This window comes from Lepidochelys kempii, chromosome 6 (genome assembly GCF_965140285.1).
Source record: "Lepidochelys kempii isolate rLepKem1 chromosome 6, rLepKem1.hap1, whole genome shotgun sequence".
Taxonomy (NCBI): domain Eukaryota; kingdom Metazoa; phylum Chordata; order Testudines; family Cheloniidae; genus Lepidochelys; species Lepidochelys kempii.
Window position 1 is genome coordinate 101,570,795 of NC_136385.1, and position 18,428 is coordinate 101,589,222.

At 41.2% G+C, this 18,428-nt stretch overlaps 1 protein-coding gene across 2 annotated transcripts in view; it reads right to left on the reverse strand.

The window, feature by feature from the left end:
• Positions 1-12,860: 12,860 nt before the first annotated feature.
• The window catches only part of EFCAB11 (EF-hand calcium binding domain 11), a 125,723-nt gene continuing 120,155 nt past the window's right edge, over positions 12,861-18,428 (reverse strand). For both annotated transcript variants that reach the window (XM_078853370.1, XM_073349405.2), the window contains one exon: positions 12,861-13,479. In XM_078853370.1, coding sequence (XP_078709496.1) covers positions 13,380-13,479 — 100 coding nt within the window. In that variant the 3' untranslated portion in view covers positions 12,861-13,379. The remainder of the gene's footprint in view (positions 13,480-18,428) is intronic.

The following is an 18,428-nucleotide window of genomic DNA, read 5'->3' on the forward strand; positions in this document are numbered from 1 at the left end:
TAATCGCGTGAATTAACTGCGATTAATTGACAGCCTGTCATAAATATAAAGGGAAGGGTAAACCCCTTTAAAATCCCTCCTGGCCAGAGGAAAAATCCTCTTGCCTGTAAAGGGTTAAGAAGCTAAAGGTAACCTCGCTGGCACCTGACCAAAATGACCAGTGAGGAGACAAGATACTTTCAAAAGCTGGGAGGAGGGAGAGAAACAAAGGGTCTCTGTCTGTCTATAGGCTGTTTTTGCCGGGGATGGAATCTTAGAACTTTTAGTAAGTAATCTAGCTAGGTACGTGTTAGATTATGATTTCTTTAAATGGCTGAGAAAAGAACTGTGCTGAATAGAATAACTATTTCTGTCTGTGTATCTTTTTTGTAACTTAAGGTTTTGCCTAGAGGGACTCTCTGTTTTGAATCTAATTACCCTGTAAGGTATCTACCATCCTGATTTTACAGAGGTGATTTCTTTACTTCTATTTACTCCTATTTCTATTAAAAGTCTTCTTGTAAGAAAACTGAATGCTTTTTCATTGTTCTCAGATCCAAGGGTTTGGGTCTGTGGTCACCTATGCAAATTGGTGAGGCTTTTTATCCAACATTTCCCAGGAAAGGGGTGGTGCAAGTGTTGGGAGGATTGTTCATTGTTCTTAAGATCCAAGGGTCTGTAGTCACCTAGGCAAATTGGTGAGGCTTTTTACCAAGCCTTGACCAGGAAGTGGGGTGCAAGGTTTTGGGAAGTATTTGGGGGGAAAGATGTTTCCAAACAGCTCTTCCCAGTAACCAGTATTTGTTTGGTGGTAGCGGCCAATCCAAGGACAAAGGGTGGAATATTTTGTACCTTGGGGAAGTTTTGACCTAAGCTGGTAAAGATAAGCTTAGGAGGTTTTCATGCAGGTCCCCACATCTGTACCCTAGTGTTCAGAGTGGGGGAGGAACCTTGACACAGCCCTACTCTTGACCCTTTTCATCCCTGTTGTACAGAGCAGAGACTTTGTTAAAATTTTGTCAGAACCTTTGTTATGCTCTCAAACAGTACATCTGTAAATATTCCTGCTAAGAGTGTCTTTCTAGGGTGTAACACTACTATCAACAGAAGTCTTCATTTTCATAGAATCATAGAATATCAGGGTTGGAAGGGACCTCAGGAGGTCATCTAGTCCAACCCCCTGCTCAAAGCAGGACCAATCCCCAACTAAATCATCCCAGCCAGGGCTTTGTCAAGCCTGACCTTAAAAACTTCTAAATTTTGATTTAGTCTATAGTTAAACTATTTCCATACAAAGTCAAGTCCTAATCCAAAGCCATATAATGATTTCTCTAATCAAAAAATAAAGTGCTAGAAAAGTAAATGGACAGCACTCTGAAGACATTAATCTAAATCTATTAAGATTTAGTCTTAATTGAACTAGTAGCTCTGTAGACAATTACTCTGTTTCATACTCCTCTATGGAAGAGTTTTTTAAGTGGACATTACAGGATATATGCTGAAAGGACACTTTACATTAACCTTGAAAATATCTTCAGGAAGTCACATTATTTTGATGTAATAACAGGATGTCAAATGCAAAACCACTGTGTAACAGAAACAGTTTAAGAAAACCACTCAAGTCAGAGATGGCAGATTGCCATTTCAATGAGAACTGTTGTCATTCTCATTGGAAGATACAATATTTTCAAGAATCCAAGATACCTTGAAGTACAAGAGCACAATGTTAGAGCAATCCCCATTTAACTGTAGAAGTTCTCTGAGAAGCTCTGAATCTTTAAACTTGGCTGTTTTTCCTCTGGTTACCTTCATTGGATATCAAACTTAAAAAGAGACAAAAAGAAAGTAAACAAAGAGACCTTCTTTGAACATCCCATTTTAAAAATGAAGAATTGCAAAGTTTCATTTTAATAGTTTGACAGCCCTGGAGACAGATGTCCTAATTATCCTCAGAACAGGTGCACAAAGGCATTTTCCTGCCAATGTGACTCAGCCTAGAGCTGAAGAACCCAATTCTCAGGTTAGATGGCAGTTCAGTATAAAGCCTTCTCAAACTGCACTTATTCTACTGAAGCAGCCACCAAGGAGTTAATGATGCCAATAGTGATTATGGGTTTTTAAAAAAGAAATTTTTGATTTGGCTTTTAATTGATGCCTGAAATATGGCTGAAATACTTTAGCAAGTCATTTTAACACGACAATTTTTTAAGTGTGTTCTTTGGGGTTTTGTGTTCTTGTTATCTATTTGTACATGGAATGCCCAGTGGCTGAAGTGGGGTTGTGGCAGTCCAGAGCCGTGGTAAAGTGATGAGTGGGTGGCCTAGTAGCCAGGAGGTCAAGTGATATTAAAAGCAGTCTGGGGCAATGGTTGGAGTTCTCACAGGGGCTGTTAGCTGGGAGATCCAATCCAAGGGGGCCAGGTTGGTGGGATAGGGAAGCGAGGTTGGGTGGGGTGGCAAATCAGGGTTGGGCGAGGCTGCAATCAGCAGGCAATGGCCTGTTGTTCAGACAGCTTCTTCCTGTTGAGGTCTTTATATAGTCCACATATCCAGTGGGAATGCTGTCTCTCCAGCCAAGCAGGAGTCTGGGTATGACTGTGGAGCTGTAGCATTTAAAAATTATCATACAAAATCAACATAGCATATGTTAAAAGTATTAAACTGTCTCACTGATAGATCTCAATATGTAATTGTTAATGGAGAATCTTCATTGAATGTATATGTTTGTAATAAATTCCTGCAGGGGTTGGTTCTCTGCCTTACACTATTTTAAAAAATTGATTATCGGCAGGAAAAGAATAAATTATTTAAATTTGCAAATGAGACAAGGTAACTGATGGAGAATTGTCTGTGCCACAGCCTTTTGACCTCAAAAAGGAATCATTGTGGGGCAGATTGAGGATTTCATACTTACAACACAATCATCCTGCATCTGTCTACAATTATAGCTTACTGTTCACCAGATTCATAATCTTTACAGACACTAAAAGCTAGAAAATCTGCATGATAACTTGGAAAAATAAGACATTCAACAAGTTCAAATGCATATGCACCTTTGAATTTGTTTTGTTTTAATCTTTTCTGCTGAATATTAATGAACATCTGTAACCTACAACATGAGCAAACCTTCTTCATGTGACTGGCATTTTTAGATAAGCACTTGGATTGATAAAAAATAAGTATAGACACTCCTTACACCTATTACTTGTTAGTTAAAATCTCAGTATTTGGGCCTTGTAAAATACAGAGTATACTATTCAAAACAGAAGATTATTTTATATGTGTGTGTGTATATATATCATATAGCAAAGCTCAAATGTATAATGATGCCACAACATTGACTGTACCAGCTTTCTCATGATACAGTCTGTTTTGTTTTTCCAAAATTCGTTGGAGAAGCCCATGTCATTCCACGTTTAGCAACAATAATTGTGCTATAATAAAGACTTCCCACAATCTATTTTTTTACAGATATTTGACAGTTTTGAAGACTATCAGCATATTTTTCCACTCCTCTCAGATGTCTTAAGACACTAAGTAATATGCTGATTAGTTGTTTCAGCCACTTAGTACACTGTTCCACATTTTTTAGCATCTTAAGGCTGGTCTAAACTATGGTGGAGACAAAGCCAGTACAGAACTGGTTCAGAATCAGGGAGCCACAAACACCTGCTGTGTGCTCCCCCTCCTCAGCTGTGACAGGAGATCATGGTATAGAGTTGAGTATCTGGTCCTGGAATTCTGGACCTCAACTAAACACATCTGAACTAAAAATTCTTTCTCTTCCTGATCTAAGCTTAGATCTACTGCACCATCTGTAGCTTATGCTGTTTTCATTTTAATTGCAAATGTAATATAATCAAGGCATTGATTTAACTAGTATGTGAGACTGGTTTGTGTTATTGGTGCCTAATAAGTTTTGGTATTAAATCACGTTTCGTTTTTTTTAACCAAGTTGACTCATTTCTCTTAAACTCAGTTTGACTCCAATACATTTAGGTGATTTGCTAAGTTTACAAATCTACAGCTGGTATCATAGACTGCTGTGAACAAAGAAAATGTCTCTGACGTAGTTTGCTCAAACTCTGATCATAATGCATCCATATTATAGCACTGCATGAAGATTCAAACAGCAGTTGCGTAACCAAGTACACTAGATATTTGGACATCTCAGTCTCATGGAAGTGGCCCTTCTATTTAGGGTGTTTCTTGGATTCTTAGAATTCTTCCTGTGGTAGTCCTTGACACTTAGGGCTAGAACTTTAAAGACACTTAAGCACTGAAAGATGAAGATAGGCGTCAAATCCCACTAGGAACCTATCTATTTAAGGCCCCTAAATACTTTTTAAAATCTGGCTCTTAATCATTCATTAATTGTAATTTCTTCTCTCCTTTTCATGTTAGTAAAGTCACATTTTTATGTAATGTATGAATCAAGATCCTATCACTTTTAAGAATCATCGGGTGTCATAAAAATAAAGGGAAGGGTAAAACCCCTTTAAAATCCCTCCTGGCCAGAGGAAAAATCCTCTCACCTGTAAAGGGTTAAGAAGCTAAAGGTAACCTAGCTGGCCCCTGACCAAAATGACCAATGAGGAGACAAGATACTTTCAAAAGCTGGGAGGAGGGAGAAAAACAAAGGGTCTGTGTCTGTCTGTGTGATGCTTTTGCTGGAGACAGAACAGGAATGGAGTCTTAGGGTATGTCTACGCTACGAAATTAGGTCGAATTTATAGAATTTGGTTTTTTAGAAATCGGTTTTATATATTCGAGTGTGTGTGTCCCCACAGAAAATGCTCTAAGTGCATTAACTCGGCAGAGTGCTTCCACAGTACCGAGGCTAGAGTCGACTTCCGGAGTGTTGCACTGTGGGTAGCTATCCCACAGTTCCCGCAGTCTCCGCTGTTCATTGGAATTCTGGGTTGAGATCCCAATGCCTGATGGGGCTAAAACATTGTCGCGGGTGGTTCTGGGTACATATCGTCAGGCTCCCGTTCCCTCCCTCCCTCCCTCCCTCCGTGAAAGCAAGGGCAGACAATCGTTTCACGCCTTTTTCCTGAGTTACCTGTGCAGACGCCATACCACGGCAAGCACGGAGCCCACTCAGCTCACTGTCACCGTATGTCTCCTGGGTGCTGGCAGACGCGGTACTGCATTGCTACACAGCAGCAGCAACCCCTTGCCTTGTGGCAGCAGACGGTGCAATAGGACTGGTAGCCGTCATCGTCATGTCTGAGGTGCTCCTGGTCGCCTGTGTGAAGTCGATCAGGAGCGCCTGGGCAGACATGGGTGCAGGGACTAAAGTTGGAGTGACTTGATCAAGTCATTCTCTTTAGTCCTGCAGTCAGTCCTATTGAACCGTCTTATGGTGAGCAGGCAGGCGATACGGATTGCTAGCATTCCTATTGCATCGTCTTCTGCCGGGCAGCCATGAGATGTGGATGGCATGCAGTCCTTCTGCACCGTCTGCTGCCAGCCAAAGATTTAAAAGATAGATGGAGTGGATCAAAACACGAAATAGACCAGATTTGTTTTGTACTCATTTGCAAACCCGCCCCCCGTCTAGGGGACTTATTCCTCTAGGTCACACTGCAGTCACTCACAGAGAAGGTGTAGTGAGGTAAATCTAGCCACGTATCAATCAGAGGCCAGACTAACCTCCTTGTTCCAATAAGAACAATAACTTAGGTGCACCATTTCTTATTGGAACCCTCCGTGAAGTCCTGCCTGAAATACTCATTGATGTAAAGCCACCCACTTTGTTGATTTTAATTCCCTGTAAGCCAACCCTGTAAGCCAAGTTGTCAGTCGCCCCTCCCTCCGTCAGAGCAACGGCAGACAATTGTTCCGCGCCTTTTTTCTGTGCGGATGCCATACCAAGGCAAGCATGGAGGCCGCTCAGCTCACTTTGGCAATTAGGAGCACATTAAACACCACATGCATTATCCAGCAGTATATGCAGCACCAGAACCTGGCAGAGTGATACCGGGCGAGTAGGCGACGTCAGCGCGGTTGCGTGAGTGATCAGGACATAGACACAGATTTCTCTGAAAGCATAGGCCCTGGCAATGCCTGCATCATGGTGCTAATGGGGCAGGTTCATGCTGTGGAACGCCGATTCTGGGCTTGGGAAACAAGCACAGACTGGTGGGACCGCATAGTGTTGCAGGTCTGGGGTGATGCCCAGTGGCTGCAAAACTTTCGCATGCGTCAGGGCACTTTCATGGAACTTTGTGACTTGCTTTCCCCTGCCCTGAAGCACCAGAATACCAAGATGAGAGCAGCCCTCACAGTTGAGAAGCGAGTGGCAATAGCCCTGTGGAAGCTTGCAATGCCAGACAGCTACCGGTCAGTTGGGAATCAATTTGGAGTGGGCAAATCTACTGTGGGGGCTGCTGTGATGCAAATAGCCCACGCAATTAAAGATCTGCTGATATCAAGGGTAGTGACCCCGGGAAATGTGCAGGTCATAGTGGATGGCTTTGCTGCAATGGGATTCCCTAACTGTGGTGGGGCCATAGACGGAACCCATATCCCTATCTTGGCACTGGAGCACCAAGCCTGCGAGTACATAAACCTCAAGGGGTACTTTTCAATAGTGCTGCAAGCTTTGGTGGATCACAAGGGACGTTTCACCAACATGGGATGGCCGGGAAAGGTACATGATGCTCGCATCTTCAGGAACTCTGGTCTGTTTCGAAAGCTGCAGGAAGGGACTTTATTCCCAGACCAGAAAATAACCTTTGGGGATGTTGAAATGCCTATATGTATCCTTGGGGACCCAGCCTACCCCTTAATGCCATGGCTCATGAAGCCGTACACAGGCACCCTGGACAGTAGTCAGGAGCTGTTCAACTACAGTCTGAGCAAGTGCAGAATGGTGGTAGAATGTGCATTTGGACATTTAAAGGCGTGCTGGCGCAGTTTACTGACTCGCTTAGACCTCAGCGAAACCAATATTCCCATTGTTATTACTGCTTGCTGTGCGCTCCACAATATCTGTGAGAATAAGGGGGAGACTTTATGGCGGGGTGGGAGGTTGAGGCAAATAGCCTGGTTGCTGGTTACGCGCAGCCAGACACCAGGGTGGTTAGAAGAGCACAGGAGGGTGCGGTACGCATCAGAGAAGCTTTGAAAACCAGTTTCATGACTGGCCAGGCTACGGTGTGGAAGTTCTCTTTGTTTCTCCTTGATGAAACCCCCCACCCCTTGGTTCACTCTACTTCCCTGTAAGCTAACCACCCTCCCCTCCTCCCTTCGATCACCGCTTGCAGAGGCAATAAAGTCATTGTTGCTTCACATTCATGCATTCTTTATTCATTCATCACACAAATAGGGGGATGACTACCAAGGTAGCCCAGGAGGGGTGGTGGAGGAGGGAAGGAAAATGCCACACCGCACTTTAACAGTTTACAACTTTAAAATTTATTGAATGCCAGCCTTCTTTTTTTGGGCAATCCTCTGTGGTGGAGTGGCTGGTTGGCCGGTGGCCCCCACACCGCGTTCTTGGGTGTCTGGGTGAGGAGGTTATGGATCTTGGGGAGGAGGGCAGTTGGTTACACAGGGGCTGTAGTGGCAGTCTGTGCTCCAGCTGACTTTGCTGCAGCTCAGCCATACACTGGAGCATACTGGTTTGATCCTCCAGCAGCCTCAGCATTGAATCCTGCCTCCTCTCATCACGCTGCTGCCACATTTGAGCTTCAGCCCGCCACTTACTCTCTTCAGCCCACCATCTCTCCTCCTGGTCATTTTGTGCTTTCCTGCATTCTGACATTATTTGCCTCCACGCATTCGTCTGTGCTCTGTCAGTGTAGGAGGACAGCATGAGCTCAGAGAACATTTCATCACGAGTGTATTTTTTTTTCTTTCTAATCTTCACTAGCCTCTGGGAAGGAGAAGATCCTGTGATCATTGAAACACATGCAGCTGGTGGAGGGAAAAAAAAGGGACAGCAGTATTTAAAGACACATTTTATAAAACAGTGGCTACACTCTTTCAGGGTAAACCTTGCTGTTAACATTACATACATAGCACATGTGCTTTCGTTACAAGGTCGCATTTTGCCTCCCCGCACCATGTGGCTAACAGCAGGGAACATTTCTGTTCAGCCACAGGCAAACAGCCCAGCAGGAACGGGCTCCTCTGAGTGTCCCCTGAAGAAAAGCACCCTATTTCAACCAGGTGACCATGAATGATGTCTCTCTCTCCTGAGGATAACACAGAGAGAGAGAGAACGGATGTTGTCTGAACGCCAGCAAACATACACTGCAATGCTTTGTTGTACAATGATTCCCGAGTACGTGTTACTGGCCTGGAGTGGTAAAGTGTCCTACCATGAAGGACGCAATAAGGCTGCCCTCCCCAGAAACCTTTTGCAAAGACTTTGGGAGTACATCCAGGAGAGCCGCGAATGCCAGGGCAAATTAATCCTTTCGCATGCTTGCTTTTAAACCATGTATAGTATTTTAAAAGGTACACTCACCGGAGGTCTCTTCTCCGCCTGCCGGGTCCAGGAGGCAGCCTTGGGTGGGTTCGGGGGGTACTGGCTCCAGGTCCAGGGTGAGAAAGTTCCTGGCTGTCGGGAAAACCAGTTTCTCTGCTTGCTTGCTGTGAGCTATCTACAACCTCCTCCTCATCATCATCGTCTTCTTCATCCCCAAAACCTGCTTCCGTGTTGCCTCCATCTCCATTGAAGGAGTCAAACAACACGGCTGGAGTAGTGGTGGTTGAACCCCCTAAAATGGCATACAGCTCATCGTAGAAGCGGCATGTTTAGGTCTCTGATCCGGAGCGGCCGTTCGCCTTTCTGGTTTTCTGGTAGGCTTGCCTCAGCTCCTTAAGTTTCACGCGGCACTGCTTTGGATCCCTGTTATGGCCTCTGTCCTTCATGCCCTGGGAGATTTTGACAAAGGTTTTGGCATTTCGAAAACTGGAACGGAGTTCTGATAGCATGGATTCCTTTCCCCATACAGCGATCAGATCCCGTACCTCCCGTTCAGTCCATGCTGGAGCTCTTTTGCGATTCTGGGACTCCATCATAGTCACCTCTGCTGATGAGCTCTGCATGGTCACCTGCAGCTTGCCACGCTGGCCAAACAGGAAATGAGATTCAAAAGTTCGCGGTTCTTTTCCTGTCTACCTGGCCAGTGCATCTGAGTTGAGAGTGCTGTCCAGAGCGGTCACAGTGGAGCACTCTGGGATAGCTCCTGGAGGCCAATACTGTCGAATTGTGTCCACAGTACCCCAAATTCGACCCGGCAAGGCCGATTTAAGCGCTAATTGACTTGTCAGGGGTGGAGTAAGGAAATGGATTTTAAGAGCCCTTTAAGTCAAAATAAAGGGCTTCATCATGTGGACGGGTGCAGGTTTACATCGATTTAACGCTGCTAAATTCGACCTAAAGTCCTAGTGTAGACCAGGGCTTAGAACTTAGTAAGTAATCTAGCTAGGTATGTGTTAGATTATGATTTCTTTAAATGGCTGAGAAAATAGCTGTGCTGAATAGAATGAATATTCCTGTCTGTGTGTCTTTTTTGTAACTTAAGGTTTTGCCTAGAGGGATTCTCTATGTTTTGAATCTAATTACCCTGTAAGGTATTCACCATCCTGATTTTACAGAGATGATTCTTTTTTTTACTTCTATTAAAAGTCTTCTTGTAAGGAAACTGAATGCTTTTTCATTGTTCTAAGATCCAAGGCTTTGGGTCTGTGGTCACCTATGCAAATTGGTGAGGATTTTTACCAAACCTTCCCCAGGAAGTGGGGTGCAAGGGGTGGGAGGATTTTGGGGGGAAAGACATGTCCAAACTCCATTTTTTCAGGAACCCAGATGAAGTTTGGTGGTGGCAGTGGAAATCCAAGGGCAAAGGGTAAAATAATTTGTACCTTGGGGAAGTTTTAACCTAAGCTGGTAAAAGTAAGCTTAGGAGGTTTTCATGCAGGTCCCCACATTTGTACCCTAGAGTTCAGAGTGGGGAAGGAACCTTGACATAGGGTTAGAATAATAGAATCTTAGGGTTAGAAGGGACTGCCAGGATCACCTAGTCTAACCCTTTCCAAGATGCAGGATTGGCTGTGGCTAAACCAGGGGTTCTCAAACTGGGAGTTGTGACTCATCAAGGGGTTGCAAGGTTATTACATGAGGGGTTGCGAGCTGTTGGCCTCCACCCCCAAACCCCGCTTTGCCTTGAGCATTTATAATAGTGTTAAATATTTTTTAAAGTGTTTTGAATATATAAGGGGGGCCCCCACTCATAGGCTTGCTGTGTGAAAGGGATCACCAATACAAAAGTTTGAAAACCACTGGTCTAAACCATCCAAGACAGATGGCTATCTAGCCTCTTTTTGAAAACCGCCAGTGAAGAAGCTTCCACAATCTCCCGAGGTAGTTTGTTTCATTGTCCTACTGTTCTTACAGTTAGGATGTTTTTTTCTGAGATTTAATCTAAATGTGTTGTGCTGAAGTTTGAACCCATTGCCTCTTGTCCTGCCCTCTGGGACAAAAGAGAGAAACTTTTCTCCATCTTTATGGCAGCCTTTCAAGTACCTCAAGACTGCAGTCATCTCCTCCCTTAATCTCCTCTTTTCCAAACTAAATGTACCCAGTTCCTTCAGCCTTTGCTCATATGACTTGCATTCCATCCCACTGATTATCTTTATCGCTCACCTCTGGATCCTTTCCGGTTTCTCTACATCCTTTTTATACGTTGGTGCCCAAAACTGGACACTGTCCTCCAGCTAATGCCTGATCAGCACTTAGGAAAGCGGTACTATCTCCTCCTGTGACTTGCATGCTATGCCTCTGTTAATGCAACCTAAAATTGCATTTGCTTTTTTTCCCCCACAACATTGCATTGTTGACTCATGTTGAGGTTGTGATCTACCACAACTTCCAGAGCTTTCTCAGCAAAGCTGCTGCCAAGCCAGTTGCCCACCATTCTGTGTTTGTGGATTTGGTTTTTCTTCCCCAAGTGTAGCTCCTTCCATTTGTCTTTGTTGAATTTCATTTTGTTGTCTATAGCCCAATTCTCCAATTTATCAAGATCCCTCTGAATTTTATCTCTATTCTCCAAAGTATTGGCAAACTCCCCCCGCCCCTAGCTTTGTGTCATCTGCAAACTTGATCAGGATGCTCTCTATTCCTAGATCAAGGTCATTAATAAAGATATTAAACATCACCGGAGCCAGAACAAATCCCTGTGGAACCCCACTTGAGACCTCCCACCAATACAACATCATTCCACTTTGTTTGCGGTTGATTAACCACTTATGTATCCACTTAATGGTAGTTCTGTTGAGCCTACATTTCTCCAGTTTACTTATCAGAATGTCATTAGGACTATGTTAAAAGCCTTGCTGAAGTCCAGGTATAATATGTCCACTGCATTCCCCCTGTCCACCAAACCAGTTATCTTGTAGAAGGAAGCTGGTTTGGCATGATTTGTTCTTGGTAAATCCATGCTGGCTGCTAGTGATTACCCCTTCATCCTCCAGATATTCACAAATTGAATGTTTTATACATTGCTCTACTGGCTTTCCAGCTATCAAAGTCAGGCTGACTGGTCTATGGCTTCCTGGCTCCTCTTTTCCCTCTTTTAAAGTTGGGCACTACATTAGCCCTTCTCCCGTCTTCCAGTACCTCTCCTGTCATCCATTAGTTTGTAACTATTATTGCCAGGGGCTCCAAGATTTCTACAGCTAATTCTCTCAGCACCCTCAGGTGAATAGCATCAGACCCCACTGATTTGAATTCATTCAAATTGGTCAGCAGATCTGACGTGTTCTTTACTTATCCTGATCTGCATCCCTTCCCCTTTACTGTCTCTGGTAACTTTGCTAGTCGTCTGATCGCTGAACCCCTCCTTTATGGTGTTGTAGCTATGCCACCGTAGCATAGACACTGTCTACAGTGACAGAAGGGGTTTTTCTGTTGCCGTAAGAACTCCACCTCCCCGAGCGGTGGTAGCTAGGACAACAGACACATTCTGCGATTGATCAAACTGCATTTACACCTGGGTTAAATTGGCATAGCTATGGCACTCAATTTTTTGCACCCCTGAGTGCCATAGTTATATCAACTTCACTTTTAAGTGTAGACCAGGCCATATATCAGTGGTTTTCAACCTGTGGTCCATAGATCTCTGGGAGACTGCAGACTGTCCAAGATTTCCAAAGGGGTCTGCACCTCCATTTGAAATATTTTAAGAGTCCGCAAACGAAAGGTTGAAAACCACTGCCATAGATAAACCAGCGATTTAAAAGTTGCCTTGAAATTTTGGAATAATTTTTGCATTTTTCATGCAAATATACATTGTAAGTAAAAAATTAGCACTCAAAGGACAGACCCAATGACCCAGCATCACACTTTCTACTGTCGGTTAGGAAGGCTATATGAAAACAGTGGAAGGTAAATGGTCACAGATAAAATAAATCAAACAAGGAGGACTTACAACATGTTCTGAAAATAGCCATAGTGTGGCTCAGAGGGGCATGTCTGAAGCTAAGAGAACAGGCAATTTCCTATAAGAGTACAAAATCTTCATAATCAGCCAATGAATGGGTGAGTGTGTCTGTGCAGGCAATGACAGATTTCATCTTAATTTCCTCACAGCTCTTGGGAAATACCCTGGCCAAAAGATACACTACCGAAAATATTCAGTGAAGTTCATTCAAGATTTGGGTACATATCCTTTTGGCAGGCCAAGTTAAGGTGTGTGACCTAAACTTCAGTGATTTCTCTTTATTTATGAGAGTTCTTTTAAACTGCCTCTAAAAGAATTAATTTAACAGAGAAAAGCCTTAGAAGTGTGAAAGTTTCTTATTTTTTTAATTATTAAACACTTCATATTATCCAATTCTTAATTTTTTTTTAACAGTGCAATGCTTTAGAATTAAATCACAGAGTTGTACAACCAATAAATGACCTTGCAATTAAAACAATGTGTGATATTATAAGAAAAAGGACAAGGTGTTTACATGGAAAATAAACATACTGATGGTTTAAAAAAAAAGATAGCTTTTATCCACCATAAAAGGTTAAATCCATTTAGTTCCAGGTAGCCTCTCTTTAAAGGTGTATGAGACATTTTGGCTCGTTAGTGAAATACTGTTGAAAAAGTCAACAAATAAAATACTAAGTATCTGGAAACCAGTCCCTCTCTTTTCATCTATTGAGCCAAACAGAAAAAGTACATAACTGAAGTTCTCACAAAGGATAAATTGTGGATCAATTTAGATTTCAAATATTTTCAGTATCACACACACACACACACCCCTAACTGACAACTGTAGAGCTTGTCAAAGGCAGTTCTTCAGGGCCGCATTTATAGTAAGAGTGCTAGCTGAAACAATTGAAGTTTCATTGATTTTTAAATATCTTATCTTTTCACCAGAGAATACACTTTAGGCAAAGTGCAGTTGTGATACTTCATTTTGTCCGTAGTTCATTGCAGATTCAAACTCTTTGAAGCTGACATGACCATCAGAATCCTGATCGACTTCCCTATAAAAGAAAAGATATTATAGATATCTTATAGTCTGTATTATAATTCACCAATATCCTTCTGGAGTATTCCTACTGTGGTGTCACTAGAACTGCATAAAACCAAACCAAAACAAAAAACCTTACCTTTCTCAAAGCTCTTTTAAAAAAAGAGAGCAAGGCAGGTCTACACTAGAAATTTACATTGGCGCAGCTGACCAGTGCAGCTGGGCCACTGTAGCACATTTGGTGAAGACTCTTAAGCTGATAGGAGAGAGGTCTCCTGTTGGCTTAATAACTCCATGTCCGTGAGAGGTGGTAGCTATGTCAGCGGGAGAAGCTCTCTCGCCAACATAGATCTGTATACACCGGTGCTTAGGCTGGTATAACTATATTGCTCACGGTTGTGGATTATTCAAACCCCTAAGGGACGCAGATACTCCAAAGTAATTTTGTAGTGTAGACCAGAAACTTAGTACCATAATCCACATCAACAGAAGGCAAAATAAAGTCATAAAGAGAGTAATTTGCTCAAAGTTAGTGAAAGATCTGGAAATAGAACCCAAGCTCCTCACTTCCAGTCCAATGTTCTATCCACTGGATCACAGTGCTTCAGAGGAGCTATTACCTCAAAGCTCTGTGACAGGACATGCTGGCCAAACCCACATAGCCTTTATTGCACTGCAAACTCGTATGCAATTTACCTTTTGTAATGATCACTGTGACATCTTTAGCCTGATACCTAGCTCTTTACTGGACAAAGATAATGCTAACAAAAGGCCCACACTTGATCCTATGAAATACCCTAATGCAGGACTAATGTGAGACCAAAGAGGTTTCAACAAAAGGTCTTTTTTGCCACTCTCTCAGCTAATGTTAAGCTATGCCGAACTGGTACTTATTGATAAACTCTAATGGTAATCATATTGTGGCCCCAGCAGTTTTGCATTATTTAATCTTCAATTTGAAAAATGTACATTTATAAAGTTTCTAGTCTTTATAGTTACAAGGAAAACCCTCTAGATATAAATTTAGACAACTGTGTTTTCGTTTGTGCTTGACGCAACGGTTCTGAAGTGTACAAACTGCTCTTATTTATCTCAAAGGTGTTAACAGGTAAAGTATTAAAGGGTGGTAGCATAATTAATGTCAAACAGGATAGCTTTAAGGAAAATAGGTCTTGTCAAACAAACTTTATATATTTTGATGCAATTGCAAGTTTAATTGATAAAAGTTAATGTGTTAATGTAATATACCAAGACATCTGTAAGTCATTTGGAATAGTTCTGCATGAAACTCTGATTAAAAAAATTAGCACCACACAAAGTCCATATAGTCCATATTAAATGGATTAATTGCTATTCAATTTCTTTATCAAAGGTCTGGAAGTAAATATAAAATCATTGCTTGTAAAACTTGAAGATGACACCAAAAATTGGTAGAGTGATAAATAATGATGCAGACAAATTATACACACTAATCTGGATCACTTGGTAAACTGAGCCCATTCAAACAAAATGCCTCTTAATACAGCTAAATGCAAAGTTAACCACTAGGAACAACGAATGTATGTCACATTTATAAAATAGGGGACCGTATCCTGGGAAACAGTGATGCGGAAAAGGACTTAACGATCATGGTAGATAACCAAATGACTTGGAGTAGTCTACACTGCCCTGCAGTTCAGACTAAGGCGGTCTGAATAGCAGTGCTCACCAAAGTTCTGCACTGTAACTCCCTTGTGTGGATGCTGCAGGCATGAACTTAAAGGTCCCAAGATTGGACTACTGTAGTCTTTTAGCGCAAACCTTTGAGGTCATGCCCACAGCATCCACACAGGAAAGTTACAGTGCTTGACTTTGGTCTGCACTGCTATTCACACCTCCTTAATCTGAACTGTGCAGCAGTGTAGTAATTCCCATGAGTTCCCAGTGCAATGCTGTACCTAAGAGGGTGAATGTGATCCTTGGGGTATGTAAGCAGGGGAATATTAAGGAGAATTAGGGAAGTAGTATTATCTCTATCATTAATAAGATCATCACCAGAACACCATGTCCAATTCTGGTGTACACACTTCAAAAAAGATGTTGAAAAATTGGAAAGCATTCAGAAAAAAGCTACAAGAATGACGAGATCTGGAAAACATGCCTTATAGCAAGAGACTTAAAAAACACAGTTCATAAGAAGGTTAAAAGCTGACTTGATCATGGTCTACAAGTACCTACATGGGGAAGAGATTTCTGATAGACTAGCAATAAGTCATAATTTGTTAACAATAAGAATAATTAACTATTGGAATAATCTACCTAAGGACATGGTGGATTCTACATCACTTGAAGTCTTGAAATCAAAACTGGATCCCTTGCTATAATATATGCTGTAGTTCACACAGAAGTGATGGGGCTGATGCACTGTTAATGATTTCACTTCTGAACAACACTGAGGGTAGGCAGGGTTTGGGAATGTAAGGAGAGCTGGATTGCCCAGTACCACCAGTTCTTCCCATCTGTCTGACCCTTGTAAACAAGATACAGAAGACTATACTTGCTGATCAGTGCTTGCCTTTTATTATTACACTTCAGCATAGATATGCCTGATGCTGTTCAGACAAATAAGAGTGACTGGTATTTTACCCGAATGATCTTACAGTCTAAATGCTCCTCTCACTTCCCTAGTGGGCAAGAGGAGAATGTCCACTGCTACATCCTCTCAGAGGGTGTAGCTTATTTTTAAAAGATCATCTACTGAAGAATTTTTTAAAAATCTGCTTTGGTGATTATATTTGCTAGTTTGAATTCCAGTCATAATTAGCTAACTAAGATATCCAAACAAACAATACATCCAGACTGATATTTGTGAGCTGATGTCTAACAAACGAACAGTCTCTGATATTATTATGAGACATGAACCATCTAGTTCAATCAAGCCTCTACATTTTCTGCCAGAATCAATAACAGGTACACATTTTAGAATTTAGGGTCGAAATCCTTCATTTAAATCAATGGGAGTTTGCCATTGATTTCAATGGGGCCAGGATTTCATCCCAAATGTCTGACTATCTAAGTAGAGGGTGCAATTAGATGTTTACCCTCTATCATTTGTGCCCCTGATTGAAAGCAGTTTTTGAAAATTTGGTCCTAAAACTCTATGTGGCACATGCTCAATATCTCAAAAGCCACTAAAAGGCTCTTTTAAATCGAAGTTCATTATATGAACAATCTTTTAGCAGAGATCAGCAGCACATGTTGACTGATGAATGGTAAATAAGCCATGGGCTGGTTAAAATTAGTAAATTTAAGAAATACTATACTTAATTTAAAATGTGGATTTCTGAAAGCTCTGCAAAAGTAATGTGAAAACCAAAATTGTCTCAGAGTTAAATCTTCATCTTTATCCATTGGAGACAGATGGAATACTCACCTTTATGATTAAGAAAATAATGTGTTATAGTATATTGATCTAAAATAACTGCAGATCTCAGAGGTCACTATTCATTTAACTTTATTTAATAAAATATATGTAGATATTTCATGGTATGCAGTAGATAAGGCAGACTGTGTGATCTTTTACTTGAATTTTAGTAATAACAGTATCACAAGTTACTGACTGTGGAATATAAATTACCCTCTTATTAAATTAGCTAGTTGAAGACTCCTGAAACCACCTAAGTATTTTTTCTTGAGGAACTGGATTAGATAAATGGTACTTTTCTCTCAACAGGAATATTTTAACTGTAAATCTCAATAAGAAGTGTAAGTGAATAATCAACAAGAGTAATGTTTAATATATGTTGCCTCTTAAAATTTCCTATTTGTTAATCACTGAAATAGGGTACTTACTTAAAAAAAGTTATCCACACACTGAAAATATATTTTCATCCTTTCATTTGATAAATAACAATATTATGTATTGATCAGCCACTATATTTTCCTTTCCTTTGTCACCTTTAAAATACAGTTTATATAAGGCTAAATCTGGCACTTCTTACTCAGGCATAACACCCATTGAAGTTAGTGAGTGCAGAATTTGGCCCACAGCATCACAATATTTCTTCTTTTTATATTACAAATAAGCTTCATGTAACCATTACCTAGAAAATGGGCACTAAATCTGAGAATACAGTGATCCTGATTTATAGATCAACAATGTTTATTCACCATGTATATCTAAAAAGTGCAAAGGAATAGGTCATAATTTTTATATATGCTCCCAAGCTCGTGTTTCCCCCCACCAGCAGATTCAATGGCTGAGTTACATGGTGAGTTGGAAAGCTGAGTGATCATTCAGATCTATAATATTAAAAACAAAGATTAGTTAGTTGTACCACTGAAGGCATATGCTGTATTAATTTGAAGGATGAAGTTTTAATTGCAGAGAAAGAACACTCATGAGAAAAATGCAAATGTATCACATAAATAAAATTTAGAAAGCAAATAAAACATTAGGGAGGCACACGGTGTAAATTTGTAGTCCAAAGGGCTAGCTTGATTCTTAAAAAATCAATATAATTAATACATAATCTATAGATCAGGCAACAACTTTGAAGTTTTAATTTATTTCTCATTGAATTCCCCAGTGATGGTAGTTTACTGTGGTTATTGCTGCACTAGAAAATTGAGTATTTCCCTAAAAGTGACAAAAATGTTCACTGAGACAAGGTGGGTGAGTTAACGTCTTTTATTGGTCCATCTTCTGTTAGTGAAAGAGACAAGTTTCGAGCTGCACAGAGCTGACCTGGAGAAGAGCTTTGTGTACCTCAAAGTGTGTCTCTCTCACCAACAAAAGTGGGTCCATTAAAAGATATTACCTCACCCACCTTGTCTCTTTAATATCCTGGGACCAACACTGCTACAACAACACTACAAACAAAAATGTTTTCTTGGATTTCAAAATTTTCATTGTACTAAGATGACTTGTATTTAAATCTTGTGATATACCATTCTCAAATATAGTACCTAGAGAATTCAACA